The sequence below is a fragment of the Manis javanica genome, chromosome 13 (genome assembly GCF_040802235.1).
Source record: "Manis javanica isolate MJ-LG chromosome 13, MJ_LKY, whole genome shotgun sequence".
In the NCBI taxonomy this organism is placed as follows: domain Eukaryota; kingdom Metazoa; phylum Chordata; class Mammalia; order Pholidota; family Manidae; genus Manis; species Manis javanica.
Genome location: NC_133168.1, coordinates 67,936,065 through 67,955,572, shown reverse-complemented (window position 1 = coordinate 67,955,572; position 19,508 = coordinate 67,936,065). Strand labels below are relative to the sequence as shown.

General features: G+C 39.1%; 1 protein-coding gene across 14 annotated transcripts in view; it reads left to right on the top strand.

The window, feature by feature from the left end:
* SYNE1 (spectrin repeat containing nuclear envelope protein 1) overlaps positions 1-19,508 on the top strand; it is a 418,491-nt gene that overhangs the window by 366,780 nt on the left and 32,203 nt on the right. For 13 of the 14 annotated variants that reach the window (XM_073219768.1, XM_073219776.1, XM_073219775.1 and 10 more), the window contains 2 exons: positions 1,366-1,532; positions 14,323-14,485. In XM_073219768.1, the coding sequence (XP_073075869.1) occupies positions 1,366-1,532; positions 14,323-14,485 (330 nt within the window). Of the gene's footprint in view, positions 1-1,365; positions 1,533-8,193; positions 8,396-14,322; positions 14,486-19,508 lie in introns of those variants that run through there. The other variant, XM_037023230.2, reaches the window with a different exon arrangement.

The window sequence follows — 19,508 nt, the reverse complement described above, 5'->3', positions numbered from 1 at the left end:
CTGAATTTCTTCTTTGGAGAACTGTCTGTTCAGCTCCTCTGCCCATTTTTTAATTGGATTATTTGCTTTTTGTTTGTTGAGGTGCATGAGCTCTTTATATATTTTGGATGTCAAGCCTTTATCAGATCTGTCATTTATGAATATATTCTCCTATACTGTAGGGTACCTTTTTGTTCTGTTGATGGTGTGTCCTTTGCTGTACAGAAGCTTTTCAGCTTGATGTAGTCCCACCTGTTCATTTTTGCTTTTGTTTCCCTTGCCCGGAGAGATATGTTCATGAACAAGTTGCTCATGTTTATGTCCAAGAGATTTTTGCCTATTTTTTTTCTAAGAGTTTTATGGTTTCATGACTTACATTCAGGTCTTTGATCCATTTCATGGCTGTTGTTTTTAAGAGTTAATTTGCTATTGATTTGTGTGTTAAAAATATTGACTCTCTATAGAGGACTCTGTATAGACACTTTAAAATCAAGGTATCTTTTATCTTTTTTTATTAAGATATTATTGATATACACTTTTATTACAGTTTCAAAAGAAAAACAATGCGGTTACTACTTTCACCCTTATTATCATGTCCCCCTGTATACCCCATTGCAGTCACTGTCCATCAGTGTAGTAAGATGCCACAGCGTCCCTACTTGTCTTCTCTGTGCTACACTGTCTTCCCCATGATCCCCCACACCATGTGAGCTAATCATAATACCCCTCAATCCCCTTCTCCCTCCTTCCCCACCTGCCCTCCCCCACCCCTCCCCTTTTATAACCACTAGTCCCTTTTTGGAGTCTGTGAGTCTGCTGCTATTTTGTTCTGAAGGTATCTTTTTAAACCATTCTGCACAGATAACACAATTACATTATAATTACATATTAACATAAATACACATATTATACATTTACATATATACATATATAAGTCAAGTGCATGTGTGTCATTTCATACACACACACACACACACACACATAAGCGTCTCAGCAACTATCAGTTGGAGGACTGGTTCTAAAGACAACATCAGATTGGTGATTATAGCAATAATTCATAATTTTCCAGCAATAAGTTCCTTCAAGTTTTATCTTTCATATCTATGTGTATACTTTCACTGTTTTTTTAAATGCCTATTTTACATAAATACAAAGCATCCCCTATTGTCTCTAAGAACATCTATATAAAAATTCAACCCAGCCTGTACATACATACTGAAAATAATAGGCACCACTAATTCTTGTGCACTTGGACTGATATTCACACAGTGTTCCTTATGCCTGAACTATTTCCAAGCAGTAGTAATTACCATGCTTCTCATCAAGCCGGGCTGAACACATTAAGAATATGCTTTCTGACCTCTGTAATTGCTATTTATTACTCAGGATTATCAAGAGGAAATTGCTGTTGCCCAAGAGAACAAAATACAGCTCCAGCAAATGGGAGAACGACTTGCTAGAGCCAGCCATGAAAGTAAAGCATCTGAGATTGAATACAAGCTCGGGAAGATCAATGACCGGTGGCAACACCTCCTGGATCTCATGGCCGCCAGGTAAAAAGGGCCTTGTCAGTAGGACGCATGTGCAGAATTTTAAAGCCTTCCATCTGCCTTTCATTTCAGCTAAAGAGAAGCCAATAAATCTCTCTGTGTTCTTTCCCCCACCATTTTAGTTCTTGCCTTTCTCATAATATGTCACTTTCATTAACTTTAAAATTCTTATTTCGTAAATGTAGGTGTGTTTGCCTTTAACTGAAAGAGGGAGATTCATTTCCTAACAAAATCAGTTCCCAAGATCCATGTTAGTGCTTCATAGGTACTCAGCTTCCTGTAAGGAAAGAAGTGGAAGTGCTGGCAAGTATCTGTGGTGGAGGGTGTTTTTGTTTACCATAGCAAAAAAAAAGAAAAGAAAATCACATTCCTACTCTATTTCTGGCTCACAAGAATAACTGGGAATAAGGTTGATTATTGCCACTGTGCTTAGGTATAAAAATAATCTGCTGCATTGTATAGTTGTGTGCTCGGCTTTAATGATGACTAAGTGCCTGCCTCGTGCTGGAGGGGAACCCTGCATCCAGTTGCTGTTGCAGGCTGAGTAAAAGGGCTGAAAGTCAAAAAGGAAAAAAAATACAGAAGGGCCTTGGCTAGCAATATAAAAGTCTGATGTGATTGAGTGAGACACTGTCATTTGATAATAATAGGGAACTCCTAGGTAGATTTATTTTGGGTGAACTTGGCTTCGTGTTGGAATGCAGGCTCCGTGAGGGCAGGCATCTTTGTCCATTCTATTCGCTGTGTATCACGAGTACCAAGAACATTGCCTGAACACAAATTGGGCTCTACAAATAGCTGAATGAATGAACAAATACATGAATATTTGAAGGGACATTCTTCACTAGGGCAGTTAGGAGTTGGAGCGTCAAAAATACTTTGGATCCACAGCCACTTTGGAGCTCTCCCACAATGTGCTTTTTTTTCCTGGGTCCTTTTCCTTAGTCGGGCTGCATGAAGGTGGACATGAAATGGTGACTTTTGAATACTGTTCACTCACAAAAACTGCATATAAGCACAGCATATCCTCATGTTGATTTTGAAAACAGTATTTTGTTTTCCATAAGGGGACTTATCAAAGAGGGTCTAATTTAAGAAAAAGGGGGATTGTAATTTATTTTCATGATAATGGAACAGAAATGAAATAAATTTCTACCAATTTTCAAAATGTTTAACAGTAGCACTGTAATAGCTAACATTTACTGAGCCCTTAGTTTTTGCCAGTGACTGTGCTACAGGCTTCCTATGCATCTTCTCCTGGGTCGTTCACACCCCCCTTTGAAGTGGGCGTTATTATCAGTATACCCATTTTCCAGATGCAGAGGCCGAGGCCCAGGCTTGCCTGTGCTCAGGCTGCCCCAGGCACTGTTTGACTCCACCCACATGCCTTGGAGCACTACACTCACCTTCCTGCCAAGCTTATGACCTCCTTGTCCCCGTGCAAGAGAATACATTTTAAAGGAAATTAGGTTCTTTCATTTATTTTGACAATCCAATTTCTCAATCTTTTGTTTGTAAAGTACTGACAGCAACTATGGAGGTTTGGGGGATACAAAGACAGAGACCCCCCCCTTTGAGTTCATGGGGGGCATGTACAGACATGCAGAGAAATCAAGTAAAATGATGAGACTAAAGCTCTGATAAAGGTAATATAAAGAGCTGGAAACCTGAGTTAGCTTCAGTCTAAACTGCACCAAGTATTTGGGCATATACAGGTTTTAAAACAGTGATGCTATGTTTAGCTTCACTTCTCAGTCCCTGATAACCAAATCTTTTTTCAGAGGGAGAAATTGAAGCTCTTTGTGCTATAAATATTCTTCTTAGGGAAGCCGCCCACTTGGTAAACATCCCTGGATTGTATCAGTCAGATTATGATTTATGGGTTGGCTTGCATTGCCATATAATCCCGTTAAGATAGTTCATATTCTTTTCTAATTTTTCATGGGCCAATATGGGAATGTCCTTGTAAAGGGTGTTTTAAATGAAATGTAATGTGAGTTAATGATAAGTAGCTCCATTAGTGTATACTCAGCTGTTAGCCACCATTACATCAAATAAATTAGGTGTTTTCTCCTCAAAGCCATGTTTGCTTATAAGTTTTCTGTCTGGGTCAAGTTTTCAAGAAAATCAAGAATTTTCTAGATGCTACTTATTTTTCCAAAGGCACATTAGTAAATTTGGATAGATTAAATATTTATATGGCACACATGCTTCGTATAGTAGTCACTGAAATGCTTCTATGTTTCAACTTTTGTAGAGTCTGATCATACACAGATGTAATTCCTGCAGGAGATTTTTATATATGTGTTGTCCATTTCTAATTGCTTCCTTCCGAAGTAGACCAGCGACATGTTGACCATTAATTTGTCCTGGAGTTTAATGCCACACTGAATTCATAGTCTCCTTGAAGCCTGTCCTAAATGACACTCGGTCATCACATTTGCTTTCCATTCCCTTATTTATCAGAGCTTTGCTAGTGCACGTCATGGATGACCATCTCCCACACTCATCTCCAACTATCACCAGCCAGCTACAATATTAAGCTTCTGTGATTCAGTCTCATTCACCACTCTTCCCTTTTCCAACTTTTTTTCACACTGATTCATTAAAGCAGAACATAATTTTTTTAATTTTCTGTGTCATTATGGTATTCTTGTGGGCATGGAAAGGTTATCTTTGAAGAAGATCATATTTTTAAGGGACAGCTTCCCAGCTAAGAGAAACAGGAAAAAGAAAGAAAAAAGATTAACTGATAATAAACCTGTTACTTACAAACAGAATGCATAACTTTGAGTCAACTCCTATCACTAGTAGATGAACTTAGACCATCATGAGTACAAAACAAATGGGTTTTGCACTGAATTTTTAAACTGTCACCAAGCATTGTTAGCTTTTTAGGATAACAAAATTTGCTGTTATTTATAGGGAAAATGGGTAAGATTCTGGTAGTCTTTGCATACTATCTAGACCTGCCCAGTCCAATATAGCAGTCCCTAGCTACAAGTGGCTATTTAACTGAAATGCAATGCCATTAAATTACAGTTTAATTTTAATTACAGTCAGTTGCACTAGCTTCATTTCTAGTGCTCAATAACTACATGAGATAATGGCTACCTTACTGGATACTGCAGATACAGAACATTTCCATTATCCCAGAAATGTCTATTGCTTAATGCTGGCCAAGACAATTAAAAGCAATTTCTGAGCTCTTGGCTTTAATTAAGAGTCAACATAAGAAACAGTGCACTTGTAATTTCTGTAAAACTGTCTTCAAGGGTTCTGGCTCTCATTTTCCCACATAGCATTTTCTAGATCTCAGGACTAACAGGAAGTGTGTCTTCTAGTATTAGTTGTTCAGTGCTTATAAAAGACAACACATTATTGAATGTTTCCCATCTTGGTTTCAAGGAAGGTGAGACCCAAGCTGTTTTTTATAGAGACCTTTTTAAAAAAATTACTTTCTAATATAAGCATATGCTTCCCTCTATCAAACCTAAAAGGCCCCATCACCAAAACAAAAGCACATTTTAGTTATTTGGCTTTTTTTTTCAATAACAGCTTTGTTGAGATAGATTCACATGCCGTACAACTTACCTAGCAAAAATGTACAATTCAGTGAATTTTTGTATATTTACAGAGCTGTGTGTGTGTGCATCACCACAGTCAATTTTAAAACATTTTCATCAACCCCAAATAAAAGTCTTAATCACTTCTACCCCTTCCACTCTCCCTCCTTCCCCTGGCCCCAGACCACCATGAATCCACTTTCTGCCTATTCTGAACTGTTCGTATACATGGAATCATACAATTGATGGTCCTTTGTGACTGGTTGCTTTTAATCTGTATATTTATTATAATTCCCTAAAACATTGTATAGATGTAGAGTAAAAACAAATATGATGTTTTAAAAATTATCAAATGACTCCCATGTATGAAATACTGTGCATGTTGCTACAGGACAGAGGCTGCCAAACTTTCTGCACAGAAACCATATTGTAAATATTTTACGCTTCCTGGGCCAAATGGCCTCTGCCAAAACCCCTTTGCCATTTATCACAAAAACAGCCAAAAATAGAAAAGCCCAGCTGAGTTCCAATAACATTTTGTTACCAAAGCAGGTGGCCAACTGTAGTTTGCTGACACCAAAGCTAGGGATATAAAGATGAAAAAGAAGATGTTACATAACCAGAGAGAGTGATAAAACGGGTATACACCTGACTTCTCACCTCAGGGCCTTTCTGTGTGGCATCTTGCTGCTCCCCGTCCTGCCCCCATCTGGCCCCTGATTGCCCTTCCTGTTCTTGCCTTTCTCCACATGAGGTCAGAGTCTGCCTACCTGCTCAGCTGGTAGTACTCTGTACTCCTTGATAGCCTTTCCCCCCGCTACTGTAAACGTCTTGTGGGATGAGATGCCTGAAGTTTCTTTCTCTACCGAAATCCAAGTGTATCTAACTTGGTCACTGTGGTAATCCTGTGACCTAACGCCATTCTGTGCATGTAACAGTCCCTCCCATTTCTCCAGTCTAAGACATAGGATGACAGTACCGTACATACAGATGAGAACAAGGCAGAGCCTCAGCTTAGAGCTTCAACTGCCTGCATTTTAATGTGTTTCTACTGCACATGCACTGTGACATCAGACAAGTTACTTATCTTCTCAGTACCTCCACTACTGCCTATGTCAAAGGTTCCAGAAGGATTAAATGAGGTAGTACCTGCAAACCCCTCGGCACACTGACTTTCTCAGTAGAAGTCAGCTCCCATCCCAGAGGGAGCTTAGAGACTGTGTAGGCAAACCACATACGCAGTGCAGGGAAGACTTTGTGAGGTTGTAGCAGCTGTGCTTGGAAGATGTTTCAGTCTCACAGGAGTTCTACCCACATTAGAGGAAAAAGAAACTCGATTCTTGGAATTTATGACTGGTCTGATCTCCTTGTAGTCAATTCCAAAAAGCTTGGCTGGGATCAAGAATATGTTGGTGCAGCAAGCACCGAGACAGCACAGAACCAATCAAGAGTCCATCCTGTTTGGGCTGTGTGACCTAGGGCTTATTGCAAAACTCTCTGAGCCCCAGATGCCTCATTTTAAAAAGGTTTATTAGAATACCTGCCACAGCTCTATTGAGACAACATAGGGGCAAGAACTGTGAGTACTATAAAATCCTATATGCCAATCTTGTACTTTTTTATGGCTACAAACTATTACTAATATACCATGATTTATCCAGTCTTTTCCCAACTAATGGACATTGATATTGTCACCATTTTTTGATGTTACAATAATTGTGTCTTTAAAGCCGTGCCTTGCCTTATATTTAGCTCCTTGGAATAAATATATTATGCTAATGATACTGAGCATGGAAAACAAAATTTTAACCCATGAGAAAAACCAAATAAAATAGAAAGTAATTAAACTAAGGAAATAATGGCAATACGTTTTTTTTTCAATCTCAGGTTTTTAAAAAGGTTGGTCGTAATCAAGAAAAAATAAATGCTCCTACTGTTATGAAATCATGACCAATATATTACCAAAAGTGTATATGATTACATTCCTGATTGATAAAAATAATATATTAGAAGAGTGATTGTTTTATAAGGAATACACAACAGAATATCTTTCACAGGATTTGAAAATTAATTTTATTTATAACTAAGTTTTCCGGAGTATATTTCTCATGTAAAATACAGGTTTGTTTCTTCTATAATGAGTATGTGTTTCTGTTTTAAAAGCCATCAACTCACACAACCAGAATCAAATGCCTTTTTAGTTGCAATTCATCACAGAGACCTTATAAAAAGAACTTAACAAATGTTCCTTATTTATTTATTTATTCATTCATTCATTCATTCATAATTTATTTGTATGAATACCTTAATCCAAAAAGGATTTAAAGCAGCCAGCATTCATCACATTTTATTTAATTACCAGTAGTTAATAATTTGGGAGCTTATAAAAGCTTAAATTATGATTTAATATAATCAGACCCACTGCAGAAAATGTGAAAACTCTTGAAATTCATAAAAGAAAAAAATTTTTTGAAATTCCAGCAAGGAAATGAAAGATACTTTTGTTTATTATCTTAAAATGAGCATGGGATTTTTGTCCCTTTACATCATTATTTTTAAAAGGATAAATAAAGGTTTTGAATATGTAAGGTGAGAATGGTATTTCTTCATTACTTTTCCTGTTCAAATTCTTCAGAGGCAAAGGCCAAGTACGTCTCCCACAGAATATTCTTACCAAATAACTTCAGAAACTCCTACTTACACCACTTGTTGGCATATTGAACTGAAGGAAGAAAGTAGCTCCTTTTTGCTACTGCAGCTTGCTGTATTTGTGGAGGTTTCATTTGTTTGCATTTGGGTGACTTATCTTTTCAAATATCCTTTCCAACTTAGCAACCAGCCTGCAAGAAAAGTTGACTGTCCTTCCAGAATGGCAGATTGTCACAGCCCACCTTGTCTTTGAAACCCTTGTGTCTTTGGACCTGGTGACTCCCCCTCCTTGCAGATTACACTGAGTCTGTTCGCCTTCTTACACTCGTGGCCTACATTCCAGGAGATCAAGCCAGGCACATGTTAATGAATGTAGGTTTTATTTAGAAACATGACCACTTGTCACTGCTCAGTGTCATATTATCAGGCAGAGAGTTAACCAACATTTGTCTCGAGTGAGCATTTTCATACTTCCTTACTCAGAAGAGGGGAAACTTTCATCCCCACACAGGATTTAGCCTTTTGCTCTGCAGACCTGACTTTTGCAAGTGGGAGCTTCATGGTGGTGGCAGAGGATCTGTGTGCCGTGAGGATGGCAGAGGACGGCTGTGTGGATGCAGATCTCCCAGACTGTAACTGCGATGTCACAAGGCAGGCATCTCCTTGAGTTTCTTCCATTGTGCATAGCTTTCAAGTTACACGGGGTTTATGGGATAGATGCTGGAGCTATCCGTAATTGCTTTTGCCAGGGTTAAGTGGAGATGATTGGTGTTAAGAGGTCGTTAGCCATGGACTGCTAAGAGTTATTTGGTTTGTTTTCTGTACTGGGCTTGCAGAGCATGACGAAGAGGTTAAGTGGACTCTGTTAAGAGTTGGTATTCCAGTTGTCTCTGGACTGTATGTGTCATACAAGGGGTATGGCTACAGTAGAGAGCCTAAGACACAGTACAGACATTCAGAAAACAGACCCCAGTAAAAAGATCCTGTTAGTCAACCCACTGCTATTTAAAGGATGGGCTGCTGATGAAACTGAAATTTTGCCTTAACCAGTTCATAGTTTTGTAGCTGAAAGCTTTCCCTTTATTAAGTAAAAATATACTCATATTTCAGAGTCCTGGCAGGTTTTGTGTGTAACAGAAAGTTGTTTCTGTTTAGGTTTGTCAGTAAGTTTTGGTCACTGACTATTATAAAGGTTGTAAAGCCTATGTGCAAAATGTAGAAATTTATTTCTAATGCAGTAATTAGTACATCATGCCAATGCTTATTTCGTGGGGTTTTTTTCACTTAGAATAACGTACCAGGAATTTGGTTAAAATATTTTTTCTTGTACCATAACATCCCCCAAACAAATTCCTACTGATGAATAGGATTTATTAATGGTACTTTTGTTCTATTATATTTAGAATGTGATTTTTTTTTTCTGGCTTATGGATCTACTAAATTAGTTTGAAGGAAAGTAGCAAGAGATAGATACAGATATAGATGTGTGTATGTAGATATTCATACGACAGTGTTAAGTAGCTGGACAACTGGGTTTGGCAGTAGAGTCCTTCTCAGGAAAAGTCATGTGCCCATGATACCCATAAGCTGTGAAAGGGACGATAAGCTGCAGGACTTACACGTTTTTTTTATCATATTTGCTAAACTTACCCAGACTTGTAACATCTGTCAACATCCATTTTGAATTATGACCCTGGCTGGTCCCCAAAGGAATGTTGCTCAAACTTCTTATGATGATAGGTAAATAAAAATGTCATGACACTTTACCCAAGGATTTCCTTTAAAGAAGTAATGGAAAAAATTGGGGACATTTCTCTTAAAAAAGAATGGCCCTTGTCCTGCAAATGTTAAGTTTCATGACTCAAGGAAGATATATGGGAGCTTTTCTACCCACTTCCCCTCAGCTCACCTCTGCTCTCTCCTCAACACACACGCATTGTATTTTGACACTTGTAGTCAAATACACTTTTTAAAAAATGAGAAAGGAAAATCACTTAAATGTTCACCCACATTGACTTTACTTAAATTTGCACAGTCACTTAAGAGAGGAACTTGTCCCTAATGGACTACATGAACAAGCATTTCCATGTCACGATGCCCTTGACATATTGCACACTAACTGCTCGTTCAACATTATACAAGATTACTAATCCTGTAAATTATTTGTCTAGTGTGGATAATGTCATTGAACAGTGTTTACTTGCGTCCTTTTGTGCCTTGGCTCTTTTGATCATTTTCGCAAGTGATTTTTGAACCAAGAAAATGAATGAAATTTAGTCCTTGAAAAGAGGCCGTTTGCAAAGGAAAATTGAAGTATCCATTTAATACCAACCAACTGAATTAGAAGTAAATTAAAACATGTTAACCAAGTAAAAATATTGTACTTAGAATACTAATTATTAATGTTTAGTAGACATTTAAATAGTGCCCAAGCTCATGCAAAGCACCGAGCTTATCATACCAGGGGAAAGGGAAAACCACAAGTGGAAAGTCACAGGTCTAGCTTCCCAAGGAGCTTACCATGGAGAGAGGAACTTCTGCATAAATAATACCTGGAAGTTAAAATAAGAGTAAGAAAGAAGCAAGCACTGAGTGAGGTATTCTTCCAGCCCCTACCTCCACTTTAAACCCTGATGATGATATTATGAGGTTGCCAGAAAACCCCATTTTTTGTCTCCTACCAAATCTGAAGACAGGGAGCTGGTCAAGTGGGAGAGGTTCCCATGAGGACATTCTTACAGGGGTAAAACCAGGACAGACAATCTCAGTGCAATGAGCCATTCTTTAGTCCTCTTCCAGTGGGTTTATTGATTGCAGACTGTGCTTTTGGACTCGGCCACTCACACAGGAGGGCCAGGGCCATGTTAAATTCTGAGACTGTGCCGTGGTTGTTGGTAGAACATACAGGTAGAAGAACTCTGTACACAATAGCCTTTCTGAAGCTATCGCTCACTGACTGACACTCAAGTGAGTTTTGTCTTATATATGAGAGAAGTGTGAGTGGATTGTATGTGAAAGTTCCTGGAATTATTGTCCGAGGCCAACACTTCGAAATGCCCTGGGGACAGGTACGATTTGTACTTATAAAGCTAATGAGAGAAGCCTTATCCTGAATGAAATTATGAGTCATGAGAAACATATTGCAACACTTGTTTTCTGCTCCCTATCAGTAGGATCTATGGCAGAATATAAACATAATTTTTTAAATGCACTTTTTTTTTCAAAATAATATAAGATAATGCACCTAAGTGCCTCTACAAAGTGAAAAGGTTATTCAAACATAGGTATTACTCCTATGATGATGATGGTGATTAGTGAAATATAGGCATTATTAAGAACTGACCGTGCTGAAAATCTTTTTGAAAGCATTTGTATGACAAAGAGAAAAAATGATTGTGTCATGACTTGATTTACATTTGAGAGAGAAACACTGATTTGTAGAAACTGCAGAAGAAATGGTGATATCAGTTTTAAGCAAATAAGCATAAATAAAAACATGCAAAAGCCTTTGGTTATGAGACATTCTCTTCAGAGCGGGGGCTCTTGACCAGAGAATTCTATCAGCGTCATCTGGGAAGGGGCGGCAGGGGTGTCGGAAGAGAGCCATGGGCACGTGTGGTTTGAAAGCACCCCTACAGCCACACTGCTGTCGTCCTAGTTTGAGAATCACTGCTCTACTCTCTGAAAGCAACAGAGCTCAGAAATACTTGATGACTCTGAGAGCACATTGTCAGTCTTTGAGAACATTCTCTTACAGATGTCTGCCTTGAGATATATCACATCCCTAGAGTTTTAGAAGTCATGTAGCACTTGACATTTTTTTTCAAGCAGACACCTCTTCAGCTGAGCCACGTTGACACCTTGAGATTGAAGTATTTTGCTTATCTGCCATTTATCTATATCATGGGCAGTGTCAATAAGATGATCACAGTTTCTGAACCAGAAAGCAGGACTCATAGTCTAAAAGCAAAAATGAATTTTAAATAAGGGCTGTGCCAGAAATCATTGACCGTGTGCTTGCCATCCCCATAACCTTTCATTTTAGAGCACTCATCAGCCATGTAAGGCCCACACCAGGGACCCAATAATTGATTGGTTTTTTTGCTGCTATTTCTTGATAATAATGGAGCTGAGACACTACCTGGGTCCCTCCCAAACTTCTGTTCACAGCCTGCCCTCCCTGGGAGAACTCCTTGCAGAACGAATGTATCTGTCCCCGCCCTTGTGCCCTGGCCCCGCCTCCTCTGCAGCCTTGCTCCATCACCTATGTTCATCTGTAATTCACCTCCTTTCCTTCTGCCTTTGGCCTCTTCCTCATGAGTTCCTATTCTTTGACTAACAACGTTCTAAAAGCTATTTGAAGTATTAAAGTGCATTAGAACAAAGAAACAAAAAAATTACCTTGTCCTTATAACCAGGTCATTCTACAGATTTCATATTACATGTACTCAAACTTCACTGCCAAGTTTCTTAAAATAATGGACAGCGCTCCCTTCCCATACGTGTATTTTTCTTCACCCAAAGGCATTCTGTTTTCTGTTTCTATTCACTCCCTTCCAAGTGCCAGATCGCGCGTCCTCACTTTAAGCCTCAGCATTTGACAGAGTAGACCAGTGGTCCCCAAACTTTAGTGTGCATAAGACTTACCTGGAGTGCTTGTTAAAGATGCACCACCAGAGGTTCTGATTCAGTAGGACCGTGTTGGAATCTGCAAATCTGCATTTATATGAGGCAAACCAGGTTAATCTAATAATGGGGCATTCAGATCACACTTTGACCAATGCTTCCTTCATTTTTAAGATTTTTTATTGAGTATATTTGACATGTAATATTGTATAAACTTAAGGTGCACTTGTTACTTTGATAGATTTACAGGTAATATTGCCATTAAAGCAGTATTTATCACATTATATGATTACAATGCAGTATTACCTATATTCATATGCTGTACAATAGATCCATATTCATTAGTTGCATGAGGTTAGATGCATTAGATCTCTAGGGCTTATTTACTACCCATTGAGATTTGTACCCTTAGCAACATCAATCTTATCCCCTCCCAGCACTTCCTTCTTGAAACTTTTCCTGCCTTTAGCTTTATGCTGCACTTCCCTTGTTCACCTGCTTCCTTTCTGATTGTTTTTTCTTTGTGTGTGATTCCCCTTTCCTTAACCAGCCTTTTAAAATTTGTTCTTCTTAGTCCACCTCCTTTCAGGGTTAAACACTTCCCATCATAGGCCTTCAGCTCTATGCCAGCAGCACCTAAAACCAATGCAGGGAGCTCCATCTTCTCCAGACCCACGAACCACATTCCCCACATGTCTACCTGATCCCTCAGACTCACCAGACTTAAGGCACCACTTATCCCGAGAACCTGCTGCTCCTCCTGTGTGCTCTGAGCAGCAGCATCCATCTAGTCACCTGAGGAAAACACGTCAGTTCTAACTCCTGTGCCTCACGTCATGACAACTCATGAATCCAGCCACCCCATCCTCACCTTTATCCCGTTTCACAAGTCTGGGCTTCTGATGCAAGCTGCTTAGACTATTCTATTTACATCCTGAATGCTTCCACAACAGCCCCACTTCAAACTTACATTCTCAAAAATCAGGACTGATCTTATTCCTCTGCTAATAAATTTTGGCAAAGCTCCTATTTATCCTTAAAATGCCTTACAAACCCATTTTCTTGTCACTGCAGGGTCTTTATAAGTCTATGCTGTCTACCCATCAGCCTCATCTCCTATCACGTCCTCTCTCTCTCCTGTTCCTCTTCCTATCCTCTCTGCCCCAGGCATTATGGCACTATTTGTCTTCCAAACCTCTGCTTTTCTTCTCTATGTTTCCTAAGCCAGAAATGTTCTGCTTGGTTTGTATCCACCTCTCAATCTGCAGTTCAAACGTTTTTTCCTTCATTTCCCCTTTCATCAAGTCTAAAGTCACTGTATTCCCATCACCTAGCACCACATCTAGCTAGCACAGTGAATGTTTGCAGCAGGAATAAGGAAAGAACAAGTGGTGAATGAATGATTACCTCATGTGGCCAGACAGAACTGATCACTATTAATTAGCCAGACTTGGTCATTTCTTTAGTTCTTACCACACTGTGTTAATGTTCATTGTTTACTTGTCCAGATCTCCAGTCAGATTGTATATTTTATTGGGAAAGTAGTCAAGTCTTATTTGTTTTGTCTTCCTGGCATCTTACACATAAGATTATTTATTTATATGGCAGTCTTAAACAAATGGGTTTTTACCCCTTCTTGGAAAGAGTGGAAAACATTTTTAAAGCACACCTTGTAGCAAACACTGTACTGACGTGGGCTCTGCAGGTAGAAGGCTGGAGAGTGGTGGGCCTCGTATCTGCCCTGCATTATTCAACTCATTTCCATCTCACAAGTACTCTTACTTCAGCTCTGCCTTGTAATGAGGAAACAGAGACATAAGAATTGTTCAGCTGCCCAAAGTCACACAGCCAATAAAAGTAGCTTTGGCTTTAGACTGAGCACTCAATTCTGTGCACAAGGACCTTGCTGGGGCCTCTCATTGAAGCTGATGTCTGCTCTTCTCTGCCCACAGGGTAAAGAAGCTGAAGGAGACCCTGGTCGCTGTACAGCAACTGGATAAGAACATGAGCAGCCTGAGGACGTGGCTGGCTCACATCGAATCAGAGCTGGCCAAGCCCATCGTCTACGATTCCTGTGACTCAGAAGAAATACAGAAAAAGCTTAATGAGCAGCAGGTAAAACTTAAAACAACTAAAGGAAAGTAGTTAAGGTCTTGAATATCTGTCCTCTTGGCCAGGATAGAGAGATGGGTGGAAATGGCGAATTAGGATGGAAAATTAGGGGGAAGCTCTGCAGGACTGGGGACGAAGGGAAGGCCTTTGCTAGGCAGGCGTCTGGGGCAATGGCTCCATAAGACAGAGAAGAGAAGCTAGCAATACAGATCTGAAAGAGAGAGGGATAGTGAGGAAGAACTACCGAGTCTGGAAAGACAAAAAAATATATAAAAACATATAACCATGGCATATTTTATTGGTCAAATGTGAAAAATGTTAAATAATCATAATCATGCAAATGATCATTATTGCTCTAGGTATAAGATGTGCTAAAACAGTAATTGGAGCTCCATGAGTCATATAGAGGTTTATTCTGTCTTTACTATAGAAACATTGATAATGTCCAAAATTTAAAAATCAGGAAATAGCAACATAAACATATTTTTTTAGAAACATAAAAGTGAAAACAAGACAGAGAGCATCAAGAGATGGAAATGGTTGTTTCTGGAAAAAGAGTTGGGAGTAGAAAGGGCAGTATTTCATTAGAAGTTTAGTAGTAGTTTTTTAATTTATTAATATATGTTCATATCACCTTTTAATTAAATCTTAAATTGAAAATGTTAAAACCTGTATACCAGTGATTAAAAGTAAAGACTTCCTGGGTTCAGATCCTAGCCTTACCACTTTTCCGTGTGACCTGGGACAAAATAATAAACTATTTTCACCATCAAATTCCTTATGTATAGAATGCTAATAATCAGCATTATGTGGCTCACAGTGTTACTGTACAAACTAATGAGAAAAGCACTTAACACAGTACCTCGCACAAAGTAGATCCTAAGTAAATTTTATTTTAATCATATATTTACTACAGTTACCTTGGTGAAAAGTGTTTGACCACAACTCTGTAAAAATTTTAGCAGTGGAGTTCAAGTTGTAAAAGAAAGATAAATAACAAATATCTCCAAAGGGGAAAAATTCTGGCAAATATATAGAGTAAATTTGTAAGAATTGAAAGAAATAAGTACGTAGAATAAATTAATACATTTTCTACTATGTCTCTATGTGGAGCTTGTGTATGTTTCTCTTGCCAATATGTTTAATTCTTATAGACAATTTTTAATTGGGCAGAAATAGCTGTAGACTTGAGATGGCTTCCGAAAATATTTTATCAAATCTCTCTGTTAGAGATTAAGAATAAATTCAGAGACACTGTATGACCATTTGAGACCATTCCCAATGGAGGTTAAAGCTGAGACTAAAATCTTTATGTCCTGAGGTACTTATATATAACTATAAAACCCTTCAAGCCTTATTTCATATATTGATTTTAACAAAAACTTTTGGGCAGAAGCACAAGGGGATTTTTCTCCTATGTTTACTATGGGAATCTGGTCAAGCTCCTGGAGGTAAATCTCACAAAATTGTGGGACTCCCCTCTGACTGGGTCCTGTGGAATTTTTCATGCTCAGAATTGTTCACCCTGAGCCTCTAGCAGTGCATCTGTTGCAGTTCTGGTTTTGATGCCTCGACACTGGTTTCCACTGTGGTTCCCCCCATGAGTCTCTGCTCTAGCACAGATTCAGAAGGGGAGGAGTGGTGTCATTCAAATGTTGACATAGGTCATTCCTGATTTAAGTCTCCCTAACAAGAAGACCGGCACACAGCTATCCTTAGATTAGGTAAGACACCATTGTGAAAATACCAGAACCGGGGGTGAAACTGAAGCACCCCCCAGACCACAGACACTAGGAAGGCCCATATTAGAAGGGAAAGAGGAACAGCTGCATTCTGACCACATCACCCCTGAACTAGGCTGGTACAGCATTGCACCAGGAGTTTCCACCCTCAGCCTACAATTTCTCCAGTAGGAAAAAGAGGCCATGGTGAATATCCAGCTTCCTCAGCATTGTGGGATGTTTTCCAGGGGCCCACTGGAGTCTCTCCTCATGGGGATCACTAGAGGAATCGGTGGAGTTTGACCACTGGAGATCAGATTGAGATGGAGAAGTGGGCTGTTGCTTACAATAAGCAGCACTCAGATCAATCATTGTGGACTGCATTTATGCTTGCAGCTGCACCCAGCCGGAGATCCAGCCTGCATCTCCTCTCATTCAGTGGTTCTCTCTGACCTGGGAGCTCAGTTGGCAGTTCTGCCTGATTTGCGTCCCCAGAAACAAGTCATACTAGGCTTGGAGCCCTTTCTACCACCCAGCCTGGGCAGGGAAGCAAATTCCCAGCCCTGCCTAACAGCTGAGCATTGCCTCCATCCTGCCCCTCCAGGAAGCCTGGCACAGAACCCAGGAAGCCACAGAGCCCATCCAACAGCCCTGCTTGGGCAGGGAGCCAATCCAGCAGCCCAACCCAATTGTTGAGCATAGGCTCTGGCCCCACATAACCAGAGAGCCTGAATAGTGACCCTGGGCAGCCTGAGAGCCCAACCTATAGCCCCACCCAGCTATAGAGCCCAGCCAACAACCCAACCCAACCATGTTGCCCATACTTCAACCCCATTCAGCAGTGGAATCCTACTGTGGACCCTGTCTGATTACTGAACACAGCCTGCAAACTAGCTCAGGCAGAGCGCCCAGCCAGTAATCCCACTCAATCACTAAGAATAGCCTGCAGCCCCACCCATCAAGAAAGCCTGGTCGTGACCTAACTTGACCGTGGAGTACAGTTTCTAGCCCCACTCACTGTGGGATACAACTGGAGCCCTCCTAACTGGAGAGCACAGCCAGCAACCTTGCTCAACATGGGAGAAAGTTAGTGACCTACCGAAAGGCAAAGCCGAGATTGTGGCCTCATCCACCTCCAAGACACAGCCTGCAACCCTGTAGGATCACAGAGCACAGGTTGCAAAAGCAATTTCAAGAGAGAAGTTTATGGCGATAAATGCCTTCATTAAAAAAAGAAAGTCTCAAATAAACAACCTAACTTGATACCTCAGGGAATGAGAAAAGGAACAAACTAAGTCCAAAGTTGGCAGAAGCAAGGAAATAACAAAGATTAGGGCAGAAATAAGTGAAACAGAGGAAAGAAAAACGAAAGAAAAGAGTAACAAAACTGAGTTGGTGCTTTGAAATGATAAACAAAAGTGACACACCTTCAGCTCGACTAACCAAGGAAAAAGTTATAAATGAAAATGGATGCATTAACAGAAATACAAATGATAAGACTACTGTGAACAATTATATGCCAACAAATTGGACAACTTAGAAAACATGCATAAATTCCTAGAAACATATAACCTACCAAGACCGAGTCATGAAGAAACAGAAAATCTGAACAGACCAATAATGAATAAGAAGACTGAATCGGTAATCAAAACCCTCCCAACAAAGAAAAGTCCAGGACCAGATGGTTTCACAGATTAAATTATGAAACATTTAAAACCAATCCTTTAAAGCCAATCATTATCACTCTTCAAAAGAAAAAAAATTGAAAAGAAGGGAACACCCTCAAACTCATTTTATGAGGTAAGCATTACCCTGATTCTAATGCCAGATAAGGATACCACAGAAAAAAAACTATAGACCAATATCCCTAATGAATATAGATGTAAAAATTCTCACCAAAGTACAAGCAAGACTTTTAACAGTATGTGAACAGTATCATACACTATGATCAAGTTGGATTCATCCCTGGGATACAAGAATGGTTCAACATATGCAAATCAGTGAATGTGATACATCACATTACTCAAATGGAAGAAAGATCATATAATCATCTCAATAGATGCAGATAAAGCATTTGAAAAAAATTCAAATGATAAAAATTCTCAACAAATTAGATATAGAAGGAATGTACCTCAACGTAATAATGGCCATTTATGACAAACCCACAGCTAACATCCAAGAACAATACAAGGATGCCTAGTCTTACTAGTCCATTCAGCATAGTACTAGAAGTCCTGTCCAGAGCAATCAGGCAAGAAAAATAAATAAAAGACATCCAGATAAAAAAGGAAGATGTAAAATTGTCTCTGTAGATGATATACATAGAATATCCTAAAGACTCCACTAAAAAGCTATTAGAAGAAACAATTCAGTAAAGTTGTAGGATACAAATTCAGTGTATAAAAATCAGTTGTTCCTATGCATCAACAATGAATTACCTGAACAAGAAACAAACAAAAATCCTGTTTACAATGGCATCAAAAACAATAAAATATCTATGAATTAATTTAACCAGGGATGTGAAAGAGCTATACACTGAAAACTATATGATACTGAAGAAGACACAAATAAATGGAAAGATATTCCATGTTTGTGGATTGGAAGAAATAATATTGTTAAAATGTGCATACAACCAAGCCATTTGTAGACTCAGTGCAATCCCTATCAAAATTCCAATGCATTTTTTACAGAGATAGAAAAAACAATCTAAACTTTATATGGAACTACAAAAGAATAGCCAGAACAATCTTGAGGAAGAAGGATAAAGTGTAAGCAGCATACTTCCAGATTTCAAATGATATTACAAACCTACGGTAATCTCTTATCTCTTCCTTCCCACCCATCCTCCCCAGTCCCTTTCCCTTTGGTAACTGTTAGTACATTCTTGGGTTCTGTGATTCTGCTGCTATTTTGTTCCTTCAGTTTTTCTTTGTTCTTATACTCCACGTATGAATGAAATCATTTGGTACTTGTCTTTCTCCACCTGGCTTATTTCACTGAGCATAATACCCTCTAGCTCCATCCATGTTGTTGCAAATGGTAGGATTTGTTTTCCTCTTATGGCTGAATAATATTCCATTGTGTATATGTACCACATCTTCTTTATCCATTCATCTACTGATGGACACTTAGGTTCCTTCCATTTCTTGGCTATCATACAGTACTATATTTTCAAAACTTTTGCCAATACAGTAGATCTCAAAAGTTCTCAACATACACACACAAATTATAACTATGTGAGCTGATGGATGTTAACGAAATTTATTGTGATAATCATTTCACAATATATACATAAATCAACTGAT